This window comes from Trichomycterus rosablanca, chromosome 9 (assembly GCF_030014385.1).
Source record: "Trichomycterus rosablanca isolate fTriRos1 chromosome 9, fTriRos1.hap1, whole genome shotgun sequence".
NCBI classification, from domain to species: domain Eukaryota; kingdom Metazoa; phylum Chordata; class Actinopteri; order Siluriformes; family Trichomycteridae; genus Trichomycterus; species Trichomycterus rosablanca.
Window position 1 is genome coordinate 35,092,706 of NC_085996.1, and position 27,390 is coordinate 35,120,095.

General features: G+C 41.7%; 1 protein-coding gene across 1 annotated transcript; it reads right to left on the reverse strand.

The window, feature by feature from the left end:
- Positions 1-24,955: 24,955 nt before the first annotated feature.
- On the reverse strand, positions 24,956-27,170 carry LOC134320100 (probable serine/threonine-protein kinase kinX). Its single transcript, XM_063001411.1, has 2 exons — positions 25,437-27,170; positions 24,956-25,332 (listed from the first exon to the last, which is right to left on the reverse strand). Exons 1-2 carry the CDS (start codon positions 27,148-27,150, stop codon positions 25,040-25,042), a joined length of 2,007 nt encoding a protein of 668 aa, XP_062857481.1. The 5' UTR covers positions 27,151-27,170; the 3' UTR covers positions 24,956-25,039.
- Positions 27,171-27,390: the final 220 nt, after the last annotated feature.

The following is a 27,390-nucleotide window of genomic DNA, read 5'->3' on the forward strand; positions in this document are numbered from 1 at the left end:
ATAAGTAAATGGTTAATGGATATTACAAGAAGTCACATCAATGCCACAACCATTAACACCCCTGCATTTAATACTTTGTACAACCTCCTATGCCAATAAAACAGCACTGATTCCTCTCCTGTTATGTCTTGATAGGTAGGTAGGTAGGTAGGTAGGTAGGTAGGTAGGTAGGTAGGTAGGTAGGTAGGTAGGTAGGTAGGTAGGTAGGTAGGTAGGTAGGTAGGTAGGTAGGTAGGTAGGTAGGTAGGTAGGTAGGTAGGTAGGTAGGTAGGTAGGTAGGTAGACAATATACATCTATATACATCTACTGTATATACAGTGTATCACAAAAGTGAGTACACCCCTCACATTTCTGCAAATATTTCATTATATCTTTTCATGGGACAACACTATAGACATGAAACTTGGATATAACTTAGAGTAGTCAGTGTACAACTTGTATAGCAGTGTAAATTTACTGTCTTCTGAAAATAACTCAACACACAGCCATTAATGTCTAAATAGCTGGCAACATAAGTGAGTACACCCCACAGTGAACATGTCCAAATTGTGTCCAAATGTGTCGTTGTCCCTCCCTGGTGTCATGTGTCAAGGTCCCAGGTGTAAATGGGGAGCAGGGCTGTTAAATTTGGTGTTTTGGGTACAATTCTCTCATACTGGCCACTGGATATTCAACATGGCACCTCATGGCAAAGAACTCTCTGAGGATGTGAGAAATAGAATTGTTGCTCTCCACAAAGATGGCCTGGGCTATAAGAAGATTGCTAACACCCTGAAACTGAGCTACAGCATGGTGGCCAAGGTCATACAGCGGTTTTCCAGGACAGGTTCCAATCGGAACAGGCTTCGCCAGGGTCGACCAAAGAAGTTGAGTCCACGTGTTCGGCGTCATATCCAGAGGTTGGCTTTAAAAAATAGACACATGAGTGCTGCCAGCATTGCTGCAGAGGTTGAAGACGTGGGAGGTCAGCCTGTCAGTGCTCAGACCATACGCCGCACACTGCATCAACTCGGTCTGCATGGTCGTCATCCCAGAAGGAAGCTGACGCACAAGAAAGCCCGCAAACAGTTTGCTGAAGACAAGCAGTCCAAGAACATGGATTACTGGAATGCCCTGTGGTCTGACGAGACCAAGATAAACTTGTTTGGCTCAGATGGTGTCCAGCATGTGTGGCGGCGCCCTGGTGAGAAGTACCAAGACAACTGTATCTTGCCTACAGTCAAGCATGGTGGTGGTAGCATCATGGTCTTGGGCTGCATGAGTGTTGCTGGCACTGGGGAGCTGCAGTTCATTGAGGGAAACATGAATTCCAACATGTACTGTGACATTCTGAAACAGAGCACGATCCCCTCCCTTCGAAAACTGCTCCCTTAAACCCAATTGAGCACCTGTGGCGCATCCTCAAGTGGAAGGTGGAGGAGTTCAAGGTGTCTAACATCCACCAGCTCCGTGATGTCATCATGGAGGAGTGGAAGAGGATTCCAGTAGCAACCTGTGCAGCTCTGGTGAATTCCATGCCCAGGAGGGTTAAGGCAGTGCTGGATAATAATGGTGGTCACACAAAATATTGACACTTTGGGCACAATTTGGACATGTTCACTGTGGGGTGTACTCACTTATGTTGCCAGCCATTTAGACATTAATGGCTGTGTGTTGAGTTATTTTCAGAAGACAGTAAATCTACACTGCTATACAAGTTGTACACTGACTACTCTAAGTTATATCCAAGTTTCATGTCTATAGTGTCGTCCCATGAAAAGATATAATGAAATATTTGCAGAAATGTGAGGGGTGTACTCACTTTTGTGATACACTGTATATACAATATGGCACTAATACAACCTAAAGCAGCAGTAATGTATATATACAATATGCAATGTACAAATGTATTGTCTATATATATATTATACTGTACTGTACTGTAATATATAATATATATTATAAGCTATACTGTAGCTCAAATTGCTAAAGAAGTTAATATGTGTGTATACAGGTATATATATATATACACACACACACACACACACACATTAACTTCTTTAGCAATTTGAGCTACAGTAGCTTGTCTGTTGGATCGGACCACACAGGCCAGCCTTCACTCCCCATGTGCATCAATGAGCCTTGGCCGCCCATGACTCTGTTGCCGGTCCACTGTTTCTTTCCTTGGACCACTTTTGATAGATACTGACCACTGCAGACCGGGAACATCCCACAAGAGCTGCAGTTTTGGAGATGCTCTGACCAAGTCGTCTAGCCATCACAATTTGGCTCTTGTCAAACTCACTGAAATTCTTACACAATTTTTCCTGCTTTTAACATCAACTATGAGGATAAAATGTTCACTTGCTGCCTAATATGTCCCACCCACTAACAGGTGCCCTGATGAAGAGATGATCAGTGTAATTCACTTCACCTGTCAGTGGTCATAATGTTATGCCTCATCGGTGTGTATCTTTGTAGAATACAAAGCAGAGATCTGAGATCATTACAAATCTCTGAGGAATTGGGTTTGTAAACTAAAAGATGCCGAGTGTATGGAATGAGACATAAAAATGGTGCACATTAAATGTATATATATAATATAATGTATAAACCAAAACAATTATTTACAAGCCACTGACAAGAATAACATATCTGGTTAAAACAGCTCTGTATATCGTGTTGAGTAAAAACAAGAGTTGTAGAGTTTCTAAACGTCTTTCCACTATTCTTTAAAAAAATAGTTTACGTCTTAACAAACTACTTTATTTAAAAATTAGCTATACATCAATCTATTTACAGTGGTACCTTGAATAAAGATGTTTGGAAAACCTGTTAATGCGTTCCATGGTCCCATGGAACTGCATATATTTTAGACTGTTGTTTTTGACACTTATACACTGAAAATAACACAAATATATTATAAAAACATTGAAATACAATGAAAAAACAGTTAAAAATCAATAATAAATTGTTTCCTTATGCTTTTTAATTAGTGGAGAGAACTTATGAGCAGTAATAATTAAGAGAGGTTTAGTGTTGCGATGTCCTTCTTTTAATGCATTAAGTCACATTAAGCTTTTTTTAATGATAAGCATTTTCGATTCTCCTGGAGAAGCTGATTCTCACAATTTCTCAGCACTCTGAGCTGTAACACAAGTTTAAAAGTGAGACAGGAGGAAAATCCAGCCAAACACAGATACATGTGGAGCTGTCAGAGTGAATTTGATGGTTATTCCACACACATGCAGATTCGTCTCATATTTGCACTTTGATGACGTTTTATCGCGCCGCTCAAGCCAAGCGCCGAGAGTTTAAGGGTACATTTTTTGATGAAGGGTGTTGAGTTTCAAAGATTTTGAGTTTAGGGGATGTTGAGTTACAAGGTACCAGTGTACTTGAAAATGTGGTTAAACAAATACAGTAGATTACAGCAAGTATTGCCAACAGTAACTGTAACATAGTAACAACTACATAGTAACATACATGAGTATGTTGAACAAGTTGAAGTATGTTTGTCTTAACGCAATTAAAATAAAATAAAGTTCTTTTAAAACCCCGAGACTAATACAGGCCACTAAAGTAAAGCAGAGGAAATACAGTCAAATAAATCATGGCTCACATCTGTGCATAATCCTTCTCTTTTATTGCTGCTTATAATAGCGCAGTGTGGCCGGCTGTTTCAGAGCTTGGCTGGGTGACCGTCTCTCTAACTGCTCTGTGGTGGAAAAAGAGCGTCTGAGAGATTTTTTACCATCAGTGGTGTGAAGTGATATTTCTCTCCTAAGGTCTCTTTCTTCAAAGTCTCTTGCCTTGCCAAGATGTGGTAACAATGGTTGGCGGTGCAGGCAGAACTTGCTTCATCCTGCTAATTTTTCTAATGAATTTAAGGTCTGTTAAGAGTTTGAATGAAATAGTGTGATGTGTGGAATTGCTTAGTGCCTGCTTGTGAATTGTGCAACTGCTTTGGGCCCCATCGCCACAAGGGGACCCTGATAAACCCAGCACAAACCAAACTGCTAAAAACTGTCATTTGTAGTCCACTTGACCTGTATTAATTTTTCCCTATTTTGCATTTTACCCCCATTTTTCTCCCAATTTAGCATAGTCAGTCTGCTGCTGGGAACCCATAGTGGTGCCCAATGAGGTTCCCACATTGGTGGATTTGCGCATGAGGCTGGCTTTGCGTACGGAGAGCCAAGCCCAAGACCTCTGCACTCCTCCACCACTTTGCAAGCGCCCTGAGCAACCATGTTTCTTTCACAGCCCCACCCCTCTGTTAAATCCGCCCACCACAGCCGCTCAGGTGGCGCAGCGGTAAAAAGAAACGCGCTGCAACCAGGGCTGGATTCTGAGAAGCATGGTATCGAATCCAGCCTTGCTTTACCGGTTCGAAGCTGAGTGGCTATATGAGCAACGATTGGTCGGTTGCTCATGTGGGGGGTGGGACAAAGAACCGGATGTGGGTCTCTCTCTGTCAGAATGCGATTGCGTTCTCTGCCGGCTGATTGGAGGCGCTTACACAGAGATGGGAGAGGGTGCCCTTAGGGTGTGTCTCTCCACATGCAACGCTAGGTGGCGCCAAACTCGTCAATGTGTGGGTGGCAAAGATGCATCTGGCTGCTGCTCGTGTTTCGGAGGGGATACGGGTTAGCTTCAATCACCTCCGTCAGGGCAGGGTTCGGCATAGACAGAGAGGAAGCACGATGCTAATTGAACAATTGGATGCGCTAAAAGGGGAGAAAAAAAAAATAATAAATAAATAAAAAAAATAAAAAATAAATAAATAAATCCGCCCACCACAGACTGGAGGCCAATTTGTCTGCAGCAGGCATTAGCCAATTATGCCTGCTAGAGGGCGCCCAGCCGACCGGTAGCAGGACCCGTATTTTAAACAAACAGAGCACAAAGGCTAAATTTAATGTGTCATCTGATAACTTTATTTTATATTTTTTAACATCCGCTCTCATCCCAAATCGATGCCAACAACACATTCTGCCCTTCTATGATGGGTCAGATTTAATTAAGTATACTAACATTGAAAATGCCAATGCAATCATGCTTTGATTAGAAGAAAAAAAAGGCATACTATTATATGAGCAAGAATGGGTCAAGGCTGGCCACTTCACCAAAAAGTTAATCAGTGATTAGCTAACTAAAAATTATACCTCAGCAAGTATTTAACCAACTTGTTTAGTACTTGGTTAAGCAACTTTAAACAGTTTTACAGCCAGAATTAGATTTGGATGGCATTATTAATCAACTTTGGTATTTATTTATTTGGTAGTTTGCTTATTATTTGTGAGTAGCCGATGACTTTGGCTTTACTGCTTCTTTGATTTTAACACTGCACTTTTGACAATTTTAGTTCATTTTCTGTAGAGTCTCTGTGCCATACAGACAAACCTCACAAAGAGAGAGACCATTTATCATTGTAAATTATTGAAATCATCTGATTCACAAATGTGGGTAGCACTGTCGCCTCACAGTAAGAAGGTCCTGGGTTCGATCCCCAGACGGGGCGGTCCGGGTCCTTTCTGTGCAGAGTTTGCATGTTCTCCGCACGTCTGTGTGGGTTTCCTCCGGGAGCTCTGGTTTCCTCCCACAGTCCACAGTGGGGACACTGAATTGCCCTATAGGTGAATGGATTTGTGTATGTGTGTGTGTGTGTGTCTGTCCCTGTGACAGACACACACACACCACCACCACCCTAATTGGATAAGCGGTTAAGAAAGTAAGTGATTTACAAATTACATAGGTAAAGTAGTAAGTTTAGTAGGTTAGCTAGGTATTATAATGCAAAAGATTAAAACTAGTCTTACAATAACAATGGGTATATAACTTTAAAAGGCCTTGCTATTTGTAATTTAACATAATGTACACTGGATAATAAATCAAAATAAAAAGTGTGAAAATAGATTATGAGGCTAAAAGCTTTTATTTCAAGGTACTGTACATTTCTCTTTACTTAGATCCAAAAATAATTTACCATAATAATAACAGATGCAGCAGGTGCTGGTATGATAAACCAGTTCAGTAATAAGCTGAGTACTGGGAATGTGTAAAGCTTTTCAGTAAATGTTGCGTCTGGATGAGCTCTACACTCCATCATCACCTGAATCACAGGCTTGAATAATCATCTATCATTTTCAGTTTTACACATCGGACTAAGCATCTGCTCAGTCGAACAGTCAGATTACACCATGATGAGACGGCGTCACCGTTACGTCACTGTGTACATGGATGTGGCCCAGCTGATAAGGGCTGGTTTGAGCCCTGACGTCAGTGTGTTTATATGTCATGATGACACGTGTGTGTTTGTGCGTGTGATTTCAAGGCAGTCAGAGTAGGCCTTCGTCATGATGGTGTCATAATGACGCATCCTTATCTGTTCATAAGTTCATCCACACAGTTCCTTCTGAAGACGTCTGATATACTTCCAATCATCATCAGACAAGTAGTGTTGTGTTTTCAGTACAGATGATACACTGTAAATGGAATTTTAAACACTCTTAGTTAAAATGGTAAACAAATACATATAACAAATGGAAGTCCTATATCAATAATTTACAGTAGGTTTTAAAAATACAATCCCAAATATTAAAGCGCACTCAAATGTAGGGTAATCTGCCATCCCACCCCCCTTAATATTGCTCCCACTACACTAGATGTGTGGCTCTTTCCTATGCTGTTACAAAATGTTACTTTTTGATTTGTTATTGTGCAACTCACCTTGTAGTTTTGTAGTTGTACACTGATCTTAAAAATGTAACAGAAATGTAATGTAATATATACACCAATCAGCCATAACATTAAAACCACCTCCTTGTTTCTACACTCACTGTCCATTTTATCAGCTCCACTTACCATATAGAAGCACTTTGTAGTTCTACAATTACTGATGTAGTCCATCTATTTATCTACATACTTTGTTAGCCCCCTTTCATGCTGTTCTTCAATGGTCAGGACTCTCCCATGACCACTACAGAGCAGGTATTATGTAGGTGGTGGATCATTCTCAGCACTGCAGTGACACTGACATGGTGGTGGTGTGTTGTGCTGGTATGAGTGGATCAGACACAGCAGCGCTGCTGGAGTTTTTAAACACCTCACTGTCACTGCTGGACTGAGAATAGTCCACCAACCAAAAATATCCAGCCAACAGCGCCCTGTGGGTAGCGTCCTGTGACCACTGATGAAGGTCTCGAAGTTGACCAACTCAAACAGCAGCAATAGATGAGCGATCGTCTCTGACTTTACATCTACAAGGTGGACCAACTAGGTAGTGTGGACAGTGAGTGGACACGGTATTTAAAAACTCCAGCAGCGCTGCTGTGTCTGATCCACTCATACCAGCACAACACACACTAACACACCACCACCATGTCAGTGTCACTGCAGTGCTGAGAATGATCCCCCACCTAAATAATACCAGCTCTGTAGTGGTCCTGTGGGGGTCCTGACCATTGAAGAACAGCATGAAAGGGGGCTAATAAAGCATGTAGAGAAACAGATGGACTACAGTCAGTAATTGTAGAACTACAAAGTGCTTCTATATGGTAAGTGGAGCTGATAAAATGGACAGTGAATGTAGAAACAAGGAGGTGGTTTTAATGTTATGGCTGATCAGTGTATACATATATATATTGTACAGTGGTATCCAATCTCATTCGGATCTTAAAGATTCACAGTGGCTGCCAAATGCAGGCTATACCTGATACAACTTCAAGTACAATCAGTTATTCTTGGTCATCAAAGTGATAAACTGTTGCATAAAGTGCAGCAAGCTGCAGTCATTGCGGCTTTTAGTGGAATCCCACTGGTTTAGAAGTTTAGTACTTGATATAAATTACTAAAAAAGTTCTAAAAGCTTTTAGAGTCTTTTTGGCCTGAAACATTTTACATTACACCCCAAAAACTGTTAAAACAGTGTGTGTTAGTGGTGCCAGAACACATGACGGGGCAGCGGTAGCTCAGCAGTAAGAGTAGTAAGGAATAGTAATTAGAAGGTTGCCAGTTCAACCCTCCCCAACCCGCACACACGCAAGTTTGCACTGTTATGCCTGTTTTGTAACAACTGTGCATGTCATGATGTATTAAGTGTTGGGTTGATGGTAGTCACTCGTTGTACATGTGTTGAATGCAGCGTATATGCTCAGCCACAGAGACCTGAAAGGGCCAAATCATTATGGTCAGATGACTGGCTGGAAGTAGTAATGCTGGTGATGAGGTGAATGTATCATAAAACATAGTGCAGTTTCCAGATGTGCTATATGATGAAATAATTGATTTTGGACCCTGATTTATTATTTCCATGGCATATAGAAAAATATACCTTTAATAATAATTAATGCCAGTGGTGCCTTTAAACCCACAGGTTGTTAAAAACTGTCCTGGAGAGTTAAGGTAGCTGGCATGCAGTGCTATAACATTACCCATAATCCTTTATACTCATGTTTTTAATATGTTCAACCTAAGATTTGATTAATTCTAATCAGACATAAAATAAATGTGATAAATACAGCAAAGATAGATAGCTGCTTTTATGAATTTCCACAAAATGTCCATTTTATCAGCTCCACTTACCATATTGAAGCACTTTGTAGTTCTACAATTACTGACTGTAGTCCATCTGTTTCTCTGCATGCTTTATTAGCCTGCTTTTACCCTGTTCTTCAATGGTCAGGACCCCCACAGGACCACCACAGAGCAGGTATTATTTGGGTGGTGGGTCATTCTCAGCACTGCAGTGACACTGACATGGTGGTGGTGTGTTAGTGTGTGTTTTTAAGCACCTCACTGTCACTGCTGGACTGAGAATAGTCCACCAACCAAAAATATCCAGCCAACAGCACCCCGTGGGCAGCGTCCTGTAACCACTGATGAAGGTCTCGAAGATGATCAACTCAAACAGCAGCAATAGATGAGCGATCGTCTCTGACTTTACATTTACAAGGTGGACCAACTAGGTAGTGTGGACAGTGAGTGGACATGGTATTTAAAAACTCCAGCAGCGCTGCTGTGTCTGATCCACTCATACCAGCACAACACACACTAACACACCACCACCATGTCAGTGTCACTGCAGTGCTGAGAATGATCCACCACCCAAATAATACCTGCTCTGTTGTGGTCCTGTGGGGGTCCTGAACATTGAATAACAGGGTGAAAGCAGATTAAAAAAGTATGTAGAGAAACAGATGGACTACAGTCAGTAATTGTAGAACTACAAAGTGCTTCTATATGGTAAGTGGAGCTGATAAAATGGACAGTGAGTGTAGAAACAAGGAGGTGGTTTTAATATTATGGCTGATATAACTTTTATATAAAAAAAAAATTTTTCTTTTCAACATTTTTGAAATTTCAACATCTATTCAATGGTTGTAAATTCATTTAATTATTATAAGTTATTTATAATGGCAAATGACCTCACTACCTTATGACCACTAATGTTTTAATTCAATGAGTACTTCCACATCACCTCTTAGAAGTATTACATTTTAATTTTAAATATACCTTCCTGATGCTTGTGGAGGCTTACGAAACAAATATATAGTAGCTTAAAACAAACCACTCAAGCTTTAGTCCATTTAGCTTGAATTTAACACACTGTAATTATCTCCTGTAGGTACTGCACTTAAGGATCGTGAATACAGTGTGTCGTGTCTTAATAAACACAGTGTTAGTGAGTGTATGGACAGTGTCTCTGATAAAACTCTTACTCTGTTAAAGTAATAGACACCCGGCTGGAGGGGACCCTGCTGAAGCTGGATCTGATTCATGGCCTCCAGTCTCAGAGTAACAGATGTGATTTTCTGCCCAGGTGCACCAAATCTGTCTGAGCCGTAAGCCCTTTATTTCCCTCGTCATCTATAACTCAGGACTGCACCGGTGATACATTGCTTTCTAGCATTAGCTAGCAGCATGATTCATTAATTGTGATGTTGGGCTGAGCTATCTGAAGCTGATCAGGTGTGTTTGTTGGTCGTGCTCTTTAATCTACGCTCTGCTCCTCACAGCTATTGTCCCGGCATTTCTGCAGGTGTTTGCCGGTTGTTTGCATTGTTACATTTTTCTTTGGATTTACTGCACTTTTTTACCTGATGGACAGGTCCAGAGGATACAGCTCAGAAACTGTGTAGTTATGTGAAAACAGACCGGCGTCTTGAGGCAGTAATGATACCTAGAGGGCACTGACCTCAGAGCTCTGAAAAGAACTAATGACAGTGCCTTCTGTTAAAAGCTGACATTATCCCTGGCACTTATATTTTCTATTTATTGTTGAAGAAAGGTAAAAAGGACATATACTTCTATGGCTTTGAAATGCTGTTTTAGAAAGTCTTTTCTTTTTTGGTGGCTTATTAAATGTCTTTGATGTCAATGAACATGAAGGAATGAAAGAATGACAGCTGCACGTCTGAACAAACTTTAAAGCAAATATTAACCGTCTTTTTTGGGGGTCCTGGGCTCCCTTTAGCGGCTCACAAACATGGGCTAATAAATCCCATTAACTTTCTACTATAAAAGGATAAATAATAATAATCGGATTATTATTTTACTATTTATTATCACAGATTATTATTATTTAATTATTATTATTTATTATTATTAGATATTATTATTAGATATTATTATTTTAATAATAATAATAATAATAACAATAACAACAATTACTATTTTTGTAATATTATTATTACTATTATTATTTTAACAATAATTACTATTATAATTATTACTATTAGTATTATTACTATTACTATTATTATTACTATTATTATTATTTGTTATTATTATTACTATTATTATTACGATCATTATTACTATTATTATTATTACTATTATTATTATTTTATTACTACTACTACTACTACTACTATTATTATTATTATTGCTACTATTACTATTATTATTATTGTTACTATTATTATTATAACCATAATTACTATTATTATTATTATTATTATTATTACTATTATTATTATTATTACTATTATTATTAGTAGTAGTAGTAGTATTACTATTACTATTATTATTACTATTACTATTATTATTACTATTATTATTATAACCATAATTACTACTATTATTAGTAGTAGTAGTAGTATTAGTATTATAACAATACTTATAAATGTAATTCAATTATTGGGGTGTTGCCTATCACCTAGTATATTAGACTGATCAGTTGTTCATTTAGATTTGTTTAAGTCATGGGTGATTTTTTTTTTTTCAGTTCATCAATTATTTAAACCCTAAGTAATTATTTTGTTTGTTAGCTTAGCCAGTTAGCTAATAGGCTGCAGTGAGCTTTTATTTTTTATTAATTGCTTTTACAAGCTTTTTGTTTATGTTCTTGTTCATATTATAATTATTGTTTTTGGTATATGTATTTGTTTTAAATATTTGTGTTTATTTCGAAAAGATTAAATTTTATTAATAATTTATTGAATTATTTCTAGTTACTTCTTTCTTATAATCAGGGTTGTAGTGAGTTTGGTGCCCAAAAAAAAAAATGCAATGCATGAGCGCCCTGGCAGAACTCAAGTACAATGTGGAGCATTACATACCCCCATGAATTTGATCCAACTTAAAAAAAAGTGTTTTTGCAAGACAACACACTTATACATTTACTCTCGTCCACACCTTCAGGGTGTCCCTAAAGTCTGGACACATATGAAATATCACTAACTACTGTATATGTTTACTAAAATACACACACATACATATTGCATCACAAACACTGGAAAACACACTGAAGATGTTATTGATTAATTTTCTAATGAAATAAAATATTGAAATGTATTGAAAATGTGCATTTTGCCTTTGTGTCCAGATTTTAGAGACACCCTGTAGAGGCAATTTAAAGCAGCAAACTAAACTTATGTATGTTTTTGGGAGGTGGAAGGAAACTAAAGTATCAAGAATAAACTCCCACAGACACAATGAAAACTCCTCACAGTCAGCGACCGGATGCAAAAATCGAACCCAGGTCTTCAGATCCTATGTTGCTGTGCAGCACCCACTCTTAAAGCTACTCCGCTGTGCTGCCCCTCACTCCTGTGGTCAAATTAGAGTGAACTATGAGTGAACTATTATCATAAAGCATTAAAAACTCTAGTACCACAAACAGGGAGGAAGTAAAACAGGACAACAGGGTTAAAAAAACAAAACATCACTCCGATTGCAGGAAATGAATGGCATCATGGGCTACAGGAAAGAAGCTGAGCTCATGTTTAAGCAGCCCAGTCATGGACATGCTAAACTTAGCCTGTAGCAGTCAGTCCACCACTGATATCCTTCCTTCAGTTTTTTCCTTTGATCTGAAGGAGACGGGCTGTTTCTAAGCACCGAGATTTGCCTTAAGAAATCAGGGTGGAGATCACAGACCCACATCCTCTCAACCTGCTGCCCTAAAGGGCTGCAAACCAGCTGAGAAATAGAGCCTTTGATCAAGTAGTAAATTCTGGAGGAGGGTTCATGTGTACAAGTGTGGTAAATATAAAAACACATATCTGATTCACAACCCAAGATTCATGCAATATCCAATAATCCAATCCAATATTTAAAGTGTCAGAGAGCTGAGACGTAAAACATGTTACCGTTTTTCTGACTGAGATCAGCGTTAAATCATCACAGCTCCTAAAACTGTAGAAAAAAAATCACTTTCAGATGATGTTCATGAATCATGGTGTAGAACTGTTAGAACATAAGATCTTCCTAAATTTTAAATACTTCTGTACTGTATTTAATGTATTTTTAATATAGACTTTTACTTTAAACTTTTAAATGGTGACTTTTATCTTTATACAATATATACACCAATCAGCCATAACCTTAAAACCACCTCCTTGTTTCTACACTCAATTACCATTTTATCAGGTCCACTTACCATATAGGAGCAATTTGAAGTTCTACAATCACTGACTGTAGTCCATCTATTTCTCTACATACTTTTTTAGCCTGCTTTCACCCTGTTTTTCAATGGTCAGGACCCCCACAGGACCACCACAGAGTAGGTATCATTCAGGTGGTGGATCATTCTCAGCACTGCAGTGACACTGACATGGTGGTGGTGTGTTAGTGTGTGTTGTGCTGGTATGAGTGGATCTTAATAGCTCCCTCTCAAAGACGAAAATTATCATCCATGGTTTGACACCCCCTTCCCATGTCCACAGAATTGGTTGGAAGTTTTCCAAACTCAGTTACCTAAGTCGTGTGTTTAGCTGCTTTACACTTTGACACCTTGGACATTTTGTCTAACCGATTGCTAGTGTAACCGAGCGTCTTTAGAGTTTGTTGAGTTTATGAGTTAAGAAATAAACTTTACATAAACTAACAGTTGTATAATACTTATAATACTGGCTTATTCTTTCAAGGCGCAGCACAGACATGATCACATGTGCAGAGAAGCACACTTTTACATTGATTATGAAATGCACTCAATACATAAACACACATCAAACATTGTCAGCACACTACAGCACAGAAAAGTCTCTTACACTAACTTAATTGCCGTATCATTGCTCATTTCACCCTCCATGACGCGCTTTTTACAACCATAAACAAGGGCCTTACTTATTACTGTGTCTGACAGAGACAACCAAGATGTTGCATCCTAAATCACAATTGAACTTGTTAAACAGTATGTAATAATTAGTGCACTTCTACTGTAACTATTGCACTGACACTATGTAGCAGATATACAGCCGTTATAAATGCTGCCCAGTTCAGTGGCAAAAAGTAAAAGCACTGAAGTAGTGATAGACCAGTGGCGAGAGTACAGAAGACAGCTGTTAGATATCATTACAGCTGGCGAGATACCTTACACAAACATACGTCTAAAGCAATGTCTTAATTGTTACACATATTCATTTCTTTCAGTATGTTAAGATTATAAAGCCTCAAAGGTATAAAAGACTGTCCACTAGAGTCCAGTCTAAAGTCTTACGTGATTAATCTTCAGTCATGGGATTTAGTTTTGTAAGTGTATTTGCATATAACCTGGAGAAGAGAATGTTGACTTAAGTACATTAAACTTCATTATGCTGCTGTATGAGTAACACTTACGCTAAAGCCAAGTAACTGCAGCCACATTATAGATTAATACACTGCAAAAGTAGTAAAATTGATAACATACAAAAATTTGAATTATTCTAATTGAAATGAACTGTGCTGAAATTTAATTATTTTAAGTGTACTTCAAACATACTACTGCTTTTAAATTTAAATAATGTTTTACATGTATGTATAGAGTAACAGCACTGCAGTTTAAATACTTATTATAAAATGTCTTTTAATCTTACTCTAGAAATATAATTTTACGCTGTACGAATAAAGTATGTGGACATTTGACCATTAGCTTGTTGGACAGCTTATTCCAAAACCAGTGTTATTATTATGGTTTTGCCAAAACGTGTAGAACCTTTGCAAGTTTTAGAATTTGTCTGTGGGAATCCCAAAATTTCTCTGTGCCCATTTAGTCAAAAGAGTATAAGTTGAGGCTCACATGCCAAATTCTGGCTCACAGCTGACATATCAGTTTATCCTGAGTGTAGAATTTACTGGAGTTGAGGTACTGCTACAATCAGAAAGGCCTTTTCCAAACTGAATCTGTATGATTCAATTAGATTCAACTTTAATGTCATTGTGCAGAGTACGATACAGGGCCAATGAAAAAAATGTTGTACATTGTAAGTAGTGTAAGAAGTGGACAGAAATAGAAAATGTACAGATGTACAAGTTACAGTACATGTGAACAGCATGTGTAGAGTAAATTAAATGTACACTAATGTAGCTGTTAATTTAAATGCTAAAACTATTAGATTAAATATGGTTGTTTGATTACACTGATTCATCAGTTCAGTAACAACATCAAACACCAATACAGGCAATTTAGTATCTCCAGTTCACCAAACTTGCATGTTTTTGGACTGTGGGAGGAAACCGGAGCTCATGGAGGAAACCCACACAGACACGGGGAGAACATGCAAACTCTACACAGAAAAGACCCAGGTGGCTCAGCCTGAAAAATCAAACCCAGGACTTTCTCACTGTCAGGCAACAGTGCTACCCACCGAACCACCATGTCGCCCTAACGTTAAATAAAAGTATATTTAAAAATATTATATAATTATATAAATAATACATAATTTTAAGCTTTAAAAACATGAGATTTTTACAAGTACATAAATTTGTTAGCTTAATTACTTCATAAATATTTTGCGACATATCTCACAATGGATGTCAGCTCATCATCTAAAACTCAATCCCAGCAAGACAGAGCTGTTACTCATTCCTGGAGATCAATCTCCAACCCAGGACCTAGTCATATCTCTTGATGACTCCCAGATCAGACCATCTGACAATGTAAGAAGGCTTGTCCTGGATAACCAGCTGACCTTCTATTCTCATGTAGCCAACATGACAAGATCGTGTCGGTTCCTCCTCTACAACATCAGAAAGATTTGGTTATTTCTCTCCATGGAAGCTACTCGTATTCTGGTCCAGTCACTTGTAATCTCACAGTTGGACTACTGCAACTCCCTCCTGGCAGGTGCTCCCATGTCCACTATTAAACCCTTGCAGCTTTTTCAAAATGCAGCTGCTCACCTGGTTTTTAACCAACCTAAACACTGCCCCATCACCCCACTGCTGCGTTCTCTTCACTGGCTTCCTGTAGCTGCACGCATTCAGTTTAAGACACTGATGCTCGCCTAAAAAGCCAAAAATGGACCAGCCCCAGGTTACCTTCGAGGTCTAATCAAACCTCGCTCTGTTCCACGCAACCTACGAGCCAGTAGTCTCGCTCGACTCGATCCTCCACCCAGGACTCAAGGAAGACGAGCATCAAGGCTCTTCTCTGTACTGGCACCCAAGTGGTGGAACGAACTTCCTCTATCTGTCCGAACATCTGAGTCTCTTGCTGTCTTTAAAAAACGATTAAAAACCTTCATCACCTCTTTATTAAGCACTTAAGCTGACTTGTAGTCGCTCTGGATAGGAGCGTCTGCTAAATGCCAAAAATGTAAATATAAATAAATCATTGTGAATTTAAATACAGTTAGAGTAAGTGCATTTTAGTAGTATTGTTAGCCTAGTATAGAGTTAGAAGTTAAACTTAAACCTATTCACCTTAGTTACTGTAGAAATAATGTAATACTTTCTTTCTTTCTTTCTTTCTTGTCTTTTCTCTCTCAGTCTGCCTATTTTTATTGTGCTTTACACTCGTAGCTGTTGGACATAGTAAAGTTCTTTTGAGACCACTCCTGTATGGGTTTGTGAGGGTTTTGATTTCAGATAGCCGTATCACATCTCCGCTTAAAGCCATTCTGACACACCTCAACACCTTATACTACACACGCAGGACTCATAAGAACACGCTGGAGCTAGACTATCATGTAGCGTTTACATCCTTCCCTGCAGGCTCACTCAAACTTCTAGAGTTGCGTCCTGCATATTCAATCAGTGGCTATAATACAGCAGGATAAAGTCGTCTCTCCACGCTTCAACACCTGTTTTCTGTCTAACGGTCCTCTAACGTCCCGCCGACCTCCCGGGTCCAGTTAGTGTATCACATCACTCTGTCCCGGTGGAATCAGAGACAGCACCTGACTCCCAGCAGTAAAGAACCGGACACGTTCAGGCTTTGTCTGTGTCATTACCATACTGCTAAAGCTTTACCATGGCTGGCCTGAGTGAGGCGGAACATGGCTTCAGGTTACACAGCCATCTGTGAGTGTGGCAGCATTACATCAGCTCTCGGCACAGACCAAGTTATCACAAAAGCGCTCTTAGGCACTAAGAACATCCAGATCATCACTGAGGAAAATACACTGATCAGTCATACCATTAAAACCACCTCCTTGTTACTACACTCACTGTCCATTTTATCAGCTCCACTTACCATATAGAAGCACTTTGTAGTTCTACAATTACTGACTGTAGTCCATCCCTTTTACTCTGATCTATAATGGTCAGGACCACTACAGAGTAGGTATTATTTGGGTAGTGGGTCATTCTCAGCATTGCAGTGACACTGACATGGTGGTGGTGTGTTAGTGTGTGTTGTGCTGGTATGAGTGGATCAGACACAGCAGCGATGACAGAGTTTTTAAATACCTCACTGTCACTGCTGGACTGAAAATAGTCCACCAACCAAAAATATCCAGCCAACAGCACCCCATGGGCAGCGTCCTGTAACCACTGATGAAGGTCTAGAAGATGACCAACTCAAACAGCAGCAATAGATCAGCGATCGTCTCTGACTTTACATCTACAAGGTGGACCAACTAGGTAGGAGTGTCTAATAGAGTGGACAGTGAGTGGACACAGTGTTCAAAAACTCCAGTAGCGCTGCTGTGTCTGATCCACTCATACCAGCACAACACACACTAACACACCACCACCATGTCAGTGTCACTGCAGTGCTGAGAATGATCCACCACCTAAATAATACCTGCTCTGTGGTGGTCCTGTGGGGGTCCTGACCATTGAAAAACAGCATGAAAGGGGGCTAACAAAGCATGCAGAGAAACAGATGGACTACAGTCAGTAATTGTAGAACTACAAAGTGCTTCTATATGGTAAGTGGAGCTGATAAAATGGACAGTGAGTGTAGAAACATGGAGGTGGTTTTAATGTTATGGCTGATCGGTGTATATCAGAATATTGACTAATATTCTGTATTGTACCAAGCTGACCAATGACACGTCACATAATCTGCTTGATTTATTTATTTATTTATTTATTTATTAGGATTTTAATGTCACACTTTGGTTACATTTATGACAGGACAGGTAGTTACTCTTTACACAAGATTTATCAGTTCACAAGTTACAGTCATGGACAATGTTGTATCTCCAATTTACCTCACTTGCATGTCTTTGGACTGTGGGAGGAAACCGGAGCTCCTGGAGGAAACAGGCCATAATTTCTTGAGCTCTGTAAAGATTTTGGAAATGCAGAGTTGATAAGAGAGAACACGTCGGACTGGATGTAAGTATTCCTCTCCTCCGGCGTTTTATTCACGGAGGGATGGTTCTCTCCGGAGACTGCACAGGAACAGATTGTGGAATTACTATTCCGCTACAGAAGTACCGGACCTCCAGGCTTCTGGCAAGGGAAGAGTCGCTTGAGCATACAGTGTATCACAAAAGTGAGTACACCCCTCACATTTCTGCAGATATTTAAGTATATCTTTTCATGGGACAACACTGACAAAATGACACTTTGACACAATGAAAAGTAGTCTGTGTGCAGCTTATATAACAGTGTAAAATTATTCTTCCCTCAAAATAACTCAATATACAGCCATTAATGTCTAAACCACCGGCAACAAAAGTGAGTACACCCCTTAGTGAAAGTTCCTGAAGTGTCAATATTTTGTGTGGCCACCATTATTTCCCAGAACTGCCTTAACTCTCCTGGGCATGGAGTTTACCAGAGCTTCACAGGTTGCCACTGGAATGCTTTTCCACTCCTCCATGACGACATCACGGAGCTGGCGGATATTCGAGACTTTGCGCTCCTCCACCTTCCGCTTGAGGATGCCCCAAAGATGTTCTATTGGGTTTAGGTCTGGAGACATGCTTGGCCAGTCCATCACCTTTACCCTCAGCCTCTTCAATAAAGCAGTGGTCGTCTTAGAGGTGTGTTTGGGGTCATTATCATGCTGGAACACTGCCCTGCGACCCAGTTTCCGGAGGGAGGGGATCATGCTCTGCTTCAGTATTTCACAGTACATATTGGAGTTCATGTGTCCCTCAATGAAATGTATCTCCCCAACACCTGCTGCACTCATGCAGCCCCAGACCATGGCATTCCCACCACCATGCTTGACTGTAGGCATGACACACTTATCTTTGTACTCCTCACCTGATTGCTGCCACACATGCTTGAGACCATCTGAACCAAACAAATTAATCTTGGTCTCATCAGACCATAGGACATGGTTCCAGTAATCCATGTCCTTTGTTGACATGTCTTCAGCAAACTGTTTGCGGGCTTTCTTGTGTAGAGACTTCAGAAGAGGCTTCCTTCTGGGGTGACAGCCATGCAGACCAATTTGATGTAGTGTACGGCGTATGGTCTGAGCACTGACCGGCTGACCCCCCACCTTTTCAATCTCTGCAGCAATGCTGACAGCACTCCTGCGCCTATCTTTCAAAGACAGCAGTTGGATGTGACGCTGAGCACGTGCACTCAGCTTCTTTGGACGACCAACGCAAGGTCTGTTCTGAGTGGACCCTGCTCTTTTAAAACACTGGATGATCTTGGCCACTGTGCTGCAGCTCAGTTTCAGGGTGTTGGCAATCTTCTTGTAGCCTTGGCCATCTTCATGTAGCGCAACAATTCGTCTTTTAAGATCCTCAGAGAGTTCTTTGCCATGAGGTGCCATGTTGGAGCTTTCAGTGACCAGTATGAGAGAGTGTGAGAGCTGTACTACTAAATTGAACACACCTGCTCCCTATGCACACCTGAGACCTAGTAACACTAATGAGACACATGACATTTTGGAGGGAAAATGACAAGCAGTGCTCAATTTGGACATTTAGGGGTGTAGTCTCTTAGGGGTGTACTCACTTTTGTTGCCGGTGGTTTAGACATTAATGGCTGTATATTGAGTTATTTTGAGGGAAGAATAAATTTACACTGTTATATAAGCTGCACACAGACTACTTTTCATTGTGTCAAAGTGTCATTTTGTCAGTGTTGTCCCATGAAAAGATATACTTAAATATCTGCAGAAATGTGAGGGGTGTACTCACTTTTGTGATACACTGTATGTCACCAGCATGATTCATTCATTTAAATTTATGGTGTGGAAATGGGCCAGGTAGCGCGCCGTGGTGGTTGTCAACAACACCTCTTCTCTCACTTACATCACACACACACACACTCGCAGAAGCATCAGCCAAAACAACACAGCCGCTTACGGGCATGGAGAAGCGGGTCAGAGCTGTTGTTATTATGCACAAATGGGAATCTGGGTTTGGAAATTAATTAGGCAGGTGTGAACACCTACTAGCCCTCACATGCTGCTGCGGTCACATGCTGACTCGGGTCCTCCAGAATAAGTCCCTCATCCATTTAATTTAATGTGCGGTGTTTACATTATTGGCAAATGGATGTGGTCACCTCTCCTAATTATACAGAGGTCATACAGAGGGGAGGTGCATTTGTCAGTGCACTCTCAGCGCCCATCCCAAACCTGGATAAAAATAAATGGTTGAGTCAACAAGGGCATCCAAATCTGGTATGTGGACCAGAATGTCCGCTGTCAGCCGCTCAGGTGGCGCAGCAGTAAAGTACACTAGCGCACCAGAGTTGGGGTTTCAAATACATCGTATCGAATCTCAGCTCTGCCTTTCCGACTGGGCTGGGCGGCTGCATGAACAACGATTGGCTGTTGTTCAGGGTTAGAGGGTAAGAAAGTCGGATCATAGGTCCTCATAACTGGTGCAACTGCGTCCTCTGCTGGCTGACTGATGGCGCCTGCACAGGGCTGAGGAATAATGCTGATGGGGGTGTGGCCCTCCATACACGGTGCCCATCAAGTGTGTGAACTCGACTCGTGCAGGTGAAAAATGCAGTCTGTACTGACTGTATGTGCCAGAGGGGGCGTAAGTCAGTTGAGAGGCGTCCTCAGCGGTGAAGGGTGGAATCAGTATAGAGGACGCAATCAGGGTAATTGGACACGACTAGATTAGGGGAGAAAAATTGGGGGAAAAGTGGGAAAAATATTTTTTTTTTAAAAGAATGTCCGCTGTCTTGACCCCTGAGGGTGCAATCACATGAGAAGCGGCAAAACTGAGAGCCTTGGCTTGAGTGGTGCGATAAAACGTCATCAAAGTACACCCTAACTTGAATATGCATTTGTGTGGAATACCCATCAAATCCACTCTCAAAGGCATTCATATGTATCTGTATTTAGCTGGATTTCCTGTTTCACTTTTAAACTTGTGTTACAGCTCAAGGTTCTGAGAAATTGTGAGAATCAGCTTTTCCGAGAGAGTCTAAAACAATTACTGTTAAAAAAAGCTTAACGTGGTTTAATGTAAATTACTACATTTACATTACATTTACGGCATTTAGCAGACGCCTTTATCCAAAGCGACTTACAGTACTGTGACTACACAGTCTGTGCAATTGAGGGTTAAGGGCCTTGCTCAAGGGCCCAACAGCAGCAACCTTGTAGTGGTGGGGCTTAAACCAGCAACCTTCTGATTACTACTCCAGTACCTTAACCTTAACCTCGATAAGTTAAGTGTAGCCAGCACAGAGCCCTGACCTCAACTCCACTGAACACCATTGGGATTAATCGTAATTGTTGTTGAGAGCCCCATCACTGACCTCATAAATGCTTTTTTCACTAAATGGGCACAAATTCCTAAATACCAGAAAGGTTTTTGGGGCGGGGGAAGAGCCTGCAATGCACTGCATTACAGACTGGACTGAATACTGAAGAACTCCAATTGTTTGTTTATTTTTTTGCTAGCTATAACTTGTAGATGAAATTAATTTTGTGTATGTATGATTTGTGTCAGTATAACTCATTCAAATGATTCTCTAGGCCACCCAAGGAGGTCCCTGATGAGTCCCTGCTGAGTCTGGTTCCTCTTAAGGTTTCTTTCTGTAATTTTAAGCGATTTTAAGTTTTTTCTTGCCACTGTAGCCCTCGGCTTGCTTAAGGAGGGTTTTTGGTGTGTCGGTCCTGGATTGTGTAAAGTTGCTTTGAGACAATGTCTATTGTAAAAAGCGCTATACAAATAAATTTGACTTGACTTAACAGGGAGAATAGGAGTAGGAATAAGATGGTCAGGTGGGTAGATACTTTTTGCCATATTGTGTATATCCTATAAACAGTGCATCATTACACGTGTCCTATTTAATGAGAAACTTCCTCTGTGATGAGCCTGTAAACTTATGTGAACAAGTGTCTGTGGACACCAGTGACTGTAAAAGGGTCATTTACTCTTGAAGCTAAGTCACATATTAGGGACATGTATGTTATGGCATAGTGCTTGTGTGTCCTATCTATTCAGAAATGGTCCTATACTCACGTACTGGGCCACTTTGGGCTGATTTGTGCTTGGACCCTAGAAATCATCGCTTGTGGCTATATTTTCTTCTTCTTGTTCTTATTCGTCATCTTCTTATTATTATTGTAAAGAGTCATAGACAGTCTACACAATATACACCGATCAGCCATAACATTAAAACCACCTTCTTGTTTCTACACTCACTGTCCATTTTATCAGCTCCACTTTCGATACAGAAGCACTTTGTAGTTCTACAATTACTGACTGTATGTGACTGACGCTACATACTTTTTTAGCCTGCTTTTACCCTGTTCTTTAATGGTCAGGACCCCCACAGGACCACCACAGAGTAGGTATTATTTGGGTGGTGGGTCATTCTCAGCACATTCTCAGCAGTATGAGTGGATCAGACACAGCAGCCCTGCTGGAGTTTTTGTTAATACCATGTCCACTCACTGTCCACTCTATTAGACACTCCTACCTAGTTGGTCCACCTTGTAGATGTAAAGTCAGAGACGATCGCTCATCTATTGCTGCTGTTTGAGTTGGTCATCTTCTAGACCTTCATCAACGGTCACAGGATGCTGCCCTCGGGGCGCTGTTGGCTGGATATTTTTGGTTGGTGGACTATTTTCAGTCCAGCAGTGACAGTGAGGTGTTTAAAAACTCCATAAGCATTGCTGTGTTTTTTCCACTCATACCAGCACAACACACACTAACACACCACCACCATGTAAGTGTCACTGCAGTGCTGAGAATGATCCACCACCCAAATAATACCTACTCTGTAGTGGTCCTGTGGGGGTCCTGACCATTGAAGAACAGAGTAAAAGGGGGCTAACAAAGTATGCAGAGAAACAGATGGACTACAGTCAGTAATTGTAGAACTACAAAGTGCTTCTATATGGTAAGTGGAGCTGATAAAATGGACAGTGAGTGTAGAAACAAGGAGGTGGTTTTAATGTTATGACTGATTGGCGTGTGTTCATCATTTTAGGGCTTTTAAGTTTGGGAAAACTTTCTTCTCCCCCTATCAGTGCATTCATATGGAAGAAAACAGACTCTCGGACCTTCTAACCGCATGTTCAGCTGCCAAATTATCAGAACGTTAAAAATCCAATTTCTCCTAGAAAACATTTTAGCAATCACCCTTCAGGATTGACAGCAGGTACCAGACAAAACAATCATCGACTGGCTGTGCTGCTTGGCTTTTTTTCAAAGTCTTATACAAAATGGCTTCATTGCAGATGCTCCCTGAGATCTGATCATGACTCCTGCTGAGCCTCTTTTGATCAGTATGCGTGTGCTCTTTTCTTTGCCAGTCTGATGCTGGCTGTTGGAGAATGAGTGTGTGGGATTAGTGGGAGAGAGGGTTATTGGTCCCATGCTGCTCCCTGTGTGAACAGTTCATTGCCTGTTCTGTTGTAGATCACCTCCCAGCTACTTCAAAGTCACACCAGGCATGTTATTGGACCTGCAGTCAGACAGCCAGCCAGACAGTAGCGTTCTTTAATTACAGTCTATGCCATTTACATCCCAGATCTTTATCAGGACTTGCTGTTTCACTGCTACACACCATGAATTTACTTATTGGGAGTTCCTACAAAGTTGGGAGCATGAAATTGTCCAAAATCTCTTGGTATGCTGAAGCATTAAGAGTTCCTTTCACTGGAACTAAGGGGCCAAACCCAACTCCTGAAAAACAACCCCACACCATAATCCCCCCTCCACCAAACTTTACACTTGGCACAATGCAGTCAGACAAGTACCGTTCTCCTGGCAACCGCCAAACCCAGACCCAGTGGTGTAAAACATGCCGCCACTGGACTCTAGAGCAGTGGAGACGTGTTCTCTGGAGTGACGAATAACGCTTCTCCGTCTGGCAATCCGATGAACGAGTCTGGGTTTGGCGGTTGCCAGGAGAACGGTACCTGTCTGACTGCATTGTGCTGAGTGTAAAGTTTGTTGTGGGCTTGTTTTTCAGGAGTTGGGTTTGGCCCCTTAGTGCCAGTGAAAGGAACTCTTAATGCTTCAGCATACCAAGACATTTTGGACAATTTCATGCTCCCAACTTTGTGGGAACAGTTTGGGGATGGCCCCTTCCTGTTCTAACATGACTGCACACCAGTGCACAAAGAAAGGTCCATAAAGACGTGGATGTGCGAGTTTGGTGTGGAAGAACTTGACTGGCCTGCACAGAGTCCTGATCTCAACCCGATAGAACACCTTTGGGATGAATTAGAGCGGAGACTGTGAGCCAGGACTTCTCGTCCGACATTAGTGTCTCTGACCTCACAAATGCGCTTCTGGAAGAATGGTCACTCCATAGCATAATAAACACACTCCTAAACCTTGTGGAAAGCCTGCCCAAAAGAGTTGAAGCTGTTATAGCTGCAAAGGGTGGGCCGACGTCATATTAAACCCTATGGATTAAGAATGGGAGTCATTCAAGTTCATATGCAAGAGATGCTCAGGTTCGACAGATCGATGGATCCTCCCGCTGACCTTCCTTATCTCCTCGCTCTGAGATGCTCGGCCGCGCGCCGGCCACCCGTCTCTCTCGCTGTTTGTAAATACGAGATGCCGAGTGGATGAGACCGTTTGCTTCAGGACGTTTCATTTATTCTCGACTGTCATGGCTGATTCATGAGCTTCACCTGCGTGACCTTCTTCCCTTCTTCACTCAGACGTTTCAGACAGATTCCTGTACCGAGAAGCTTTTGCTTCATGCAGCATTTCTGATCATGAACGATTTTTCGACACTGGACGAGTTTTACTGTGCGGACGCCTGGGTTATACAATAAAAAGTAATGAATGGTGCCTTAGCATAAGTTTGTGGACGTGCAGTGGTATTGTAAGGCCGAACGTGTCAATGGTTTTGTGGCTAAAACGATTAAACAAACAAAGAGACTTAAAAAGAACCAGACAGCACAAGATCAACGTTTACTGTTGTACTTTATTAGTTTTAGTACTGTACATATAGTCGTCAATGAGGTTGACGTGAAGCTTCACCGGCTCTGGTCTAATGATTAGAACCTGAAGCACTCACTTGTGCTTCAGAGGCGTCTTTCTTGTAGTCGATTTTGCGGCCTCGGCCACGAGTGCCTCGTCTGATCTTCTTCTTCTGTATCATTGTGTTCTCAGTGTCACCTCGACCCATCCACTCATTTCTTTCCTCACCCAGAGGTTGGTCAGGATTCAGCAGATCAGCAGTTGAGTCCTTCTCATCAAGGTGGACCTTCTTGATCTCAGCGACCTTAGCGACCTCAGCTTCTGCTTCATCTTTAACGTTCACCTCGTTTATTATGTTGGATTCTAAAACAAAAGTGCAGAATGCAGATGAGTGATCAGAGTGATAGATCAGATCCCACAGTGGTTTCAGTATGTAGACGCATGTTGATCTTTTTACTTTTATTTACCTTTATTATCGTTCTTTTTGTAGTTTATTTTCCGGCCGCGTCCCCGGGTTCCTCTCCTGGTTTTCTTTCCTGGTTTCAGGGCTTTAGCCTCAGCTTCGAGCTCTCTGACAGGCAGGAGCATCTCAGCATCGTCCCTACCCTCATCCAGGCTGATGTTTTCCAGGGCTTCGGCATCAGCTTCGAGCTCTCTGACAGGCAGGAGCATCTCAGCATCGTCCCTACCCTCATCCAGGCTGATGTTATTCAGGGCTTCAGCCTCAGCATCGAGCTCCTCCACAGGCAGGAGCATCTCAGCATCAGCCCTGGTCTCATCCAGGATGATGTTATTCAGGGCTTCGGCCTCAGCTTCGAGCTCTCTGACAGGCAGGAGCATCTCAGCATCGTCCCTACCCTCATCCAGGCTGATGTTTTCCAGGGCTTCGGCCTCAGCATCGAGCTCCTCCACAGGCAGGAGCATCTCAGCATCATCCCCGATCTCATCCAGGCTGATGTTTTCCAGGGCTTCGGCCTCAGATTCGAGCTCTTCCACAGGCAGGGGGATCTCAGTATCACCCCTGGCCTCATCCAGGCTGATGTCCCTGGTCTCATCCAGGCTGATGTTTTTCAGAGCTTCAGCCTCAGATTCGAGCTCTTCCACAGGCAGGGGGATCTCAGTATCGCCCCTTGTCTCATCCAGGCTGGTTTTTTTCAGAGCTCCAGCCTTGGTGTCAGCACAGATACCCAGTAAACCAGCTGCAGTGTCCTCCAACATGGAGTGTAGCTCCAGACCCTCATCACCTTCTGGCTGCTGGGGACCTTGGCCCTCCAGAGCCTCTTTCAGCAGCTTTCCTGCATCTTTGGGCTTATGGTTCCTGCTGAAGATGTTCTTCCACTTTTTCTTTCCATTTTTCTTCTCTTTAGCCTCGTTTCTGTCATGCATCTCTGGCTCGGCGAGGCTGGAAAAGCGAAGGCAGCCACGGATCTCCAGTTCATCAGCTGAAGTGTCCTCCAAGCTGAAGTGTAGCTCCAGACCCTCATCACCTTCTGGCTGCTGGGGACCTTGGCCCTCCAGAGCCTCTTTCAGCAGCTTTCCTGCATCTTTGGGCTTACGGTTCCTGCTGAAGATGTTCTTCCACTTTTTCTTTCCATTTTTCTTCTCTTTAGCCTCGTTTCTGTCGGGCGTCTCTGGCTCGGCGAGGCTGGAAAAGCGAAGGCAGCCACGGATCTCCAGTTCATCAGCTGAAGGGTCCTCCAAGCTGAAGTGTAGCTCCAGACCCTCAACACCTTCTGGCTGCTGGGGACCTTGGCCCTCCAGAGCCTCTTTCAGCAGCTTTCCTGCATCTTTGGGCTTACGGTTCCTGCTGAAGATGTTCTTCCACTTTTTCTTTCCATTTTTCTTCTCTTTAGCCTCGTTTCTGTCGGGCGTCTCTGGCTCGGCGAGGCTGGAAAAGCGAAGGCAGCCACGGATCTCCAGTTCATCAGCTGAAGGGTCCTCCAAGCTGAAGTGTAGCTCCAGACCCTCAACACCTTCTGGCTGCTGGGGACCTTGGCCCTCCAGACCCTCTGTCAGCAGCTTTCCTGCATCTTTGGGCTTACGGTTCCTGCTGAAGATGTTCTTCCACTTTTTCTTTCCATTTTTCTCCTCTTTAGCCTTGTTTCTGTCGGGCGTCTCTGGCTCGGCGGGGCTGGAAAAGCTCCGGCGGCGTATCGGAAACCATGTCCACAGACAATCCATCGTTGCAACTGTTCTCTTCAGTGTCTCAACACAGAATGATCAGAATGCAGCAGCTCGCTGCCTTATATACACTTCTGCAACTATGACATCACAGTAGAAACTTGAAGGGTCATGACGTAGCAACAGTAACCATGTGGGGATGTAGAGGCTTCAGTGTCATAGAATTTAAACATAAACATTCCAGCCAGTCTCACACACACAGTTATATATGAATAAAGTCCTCACATTTTATAGTACATT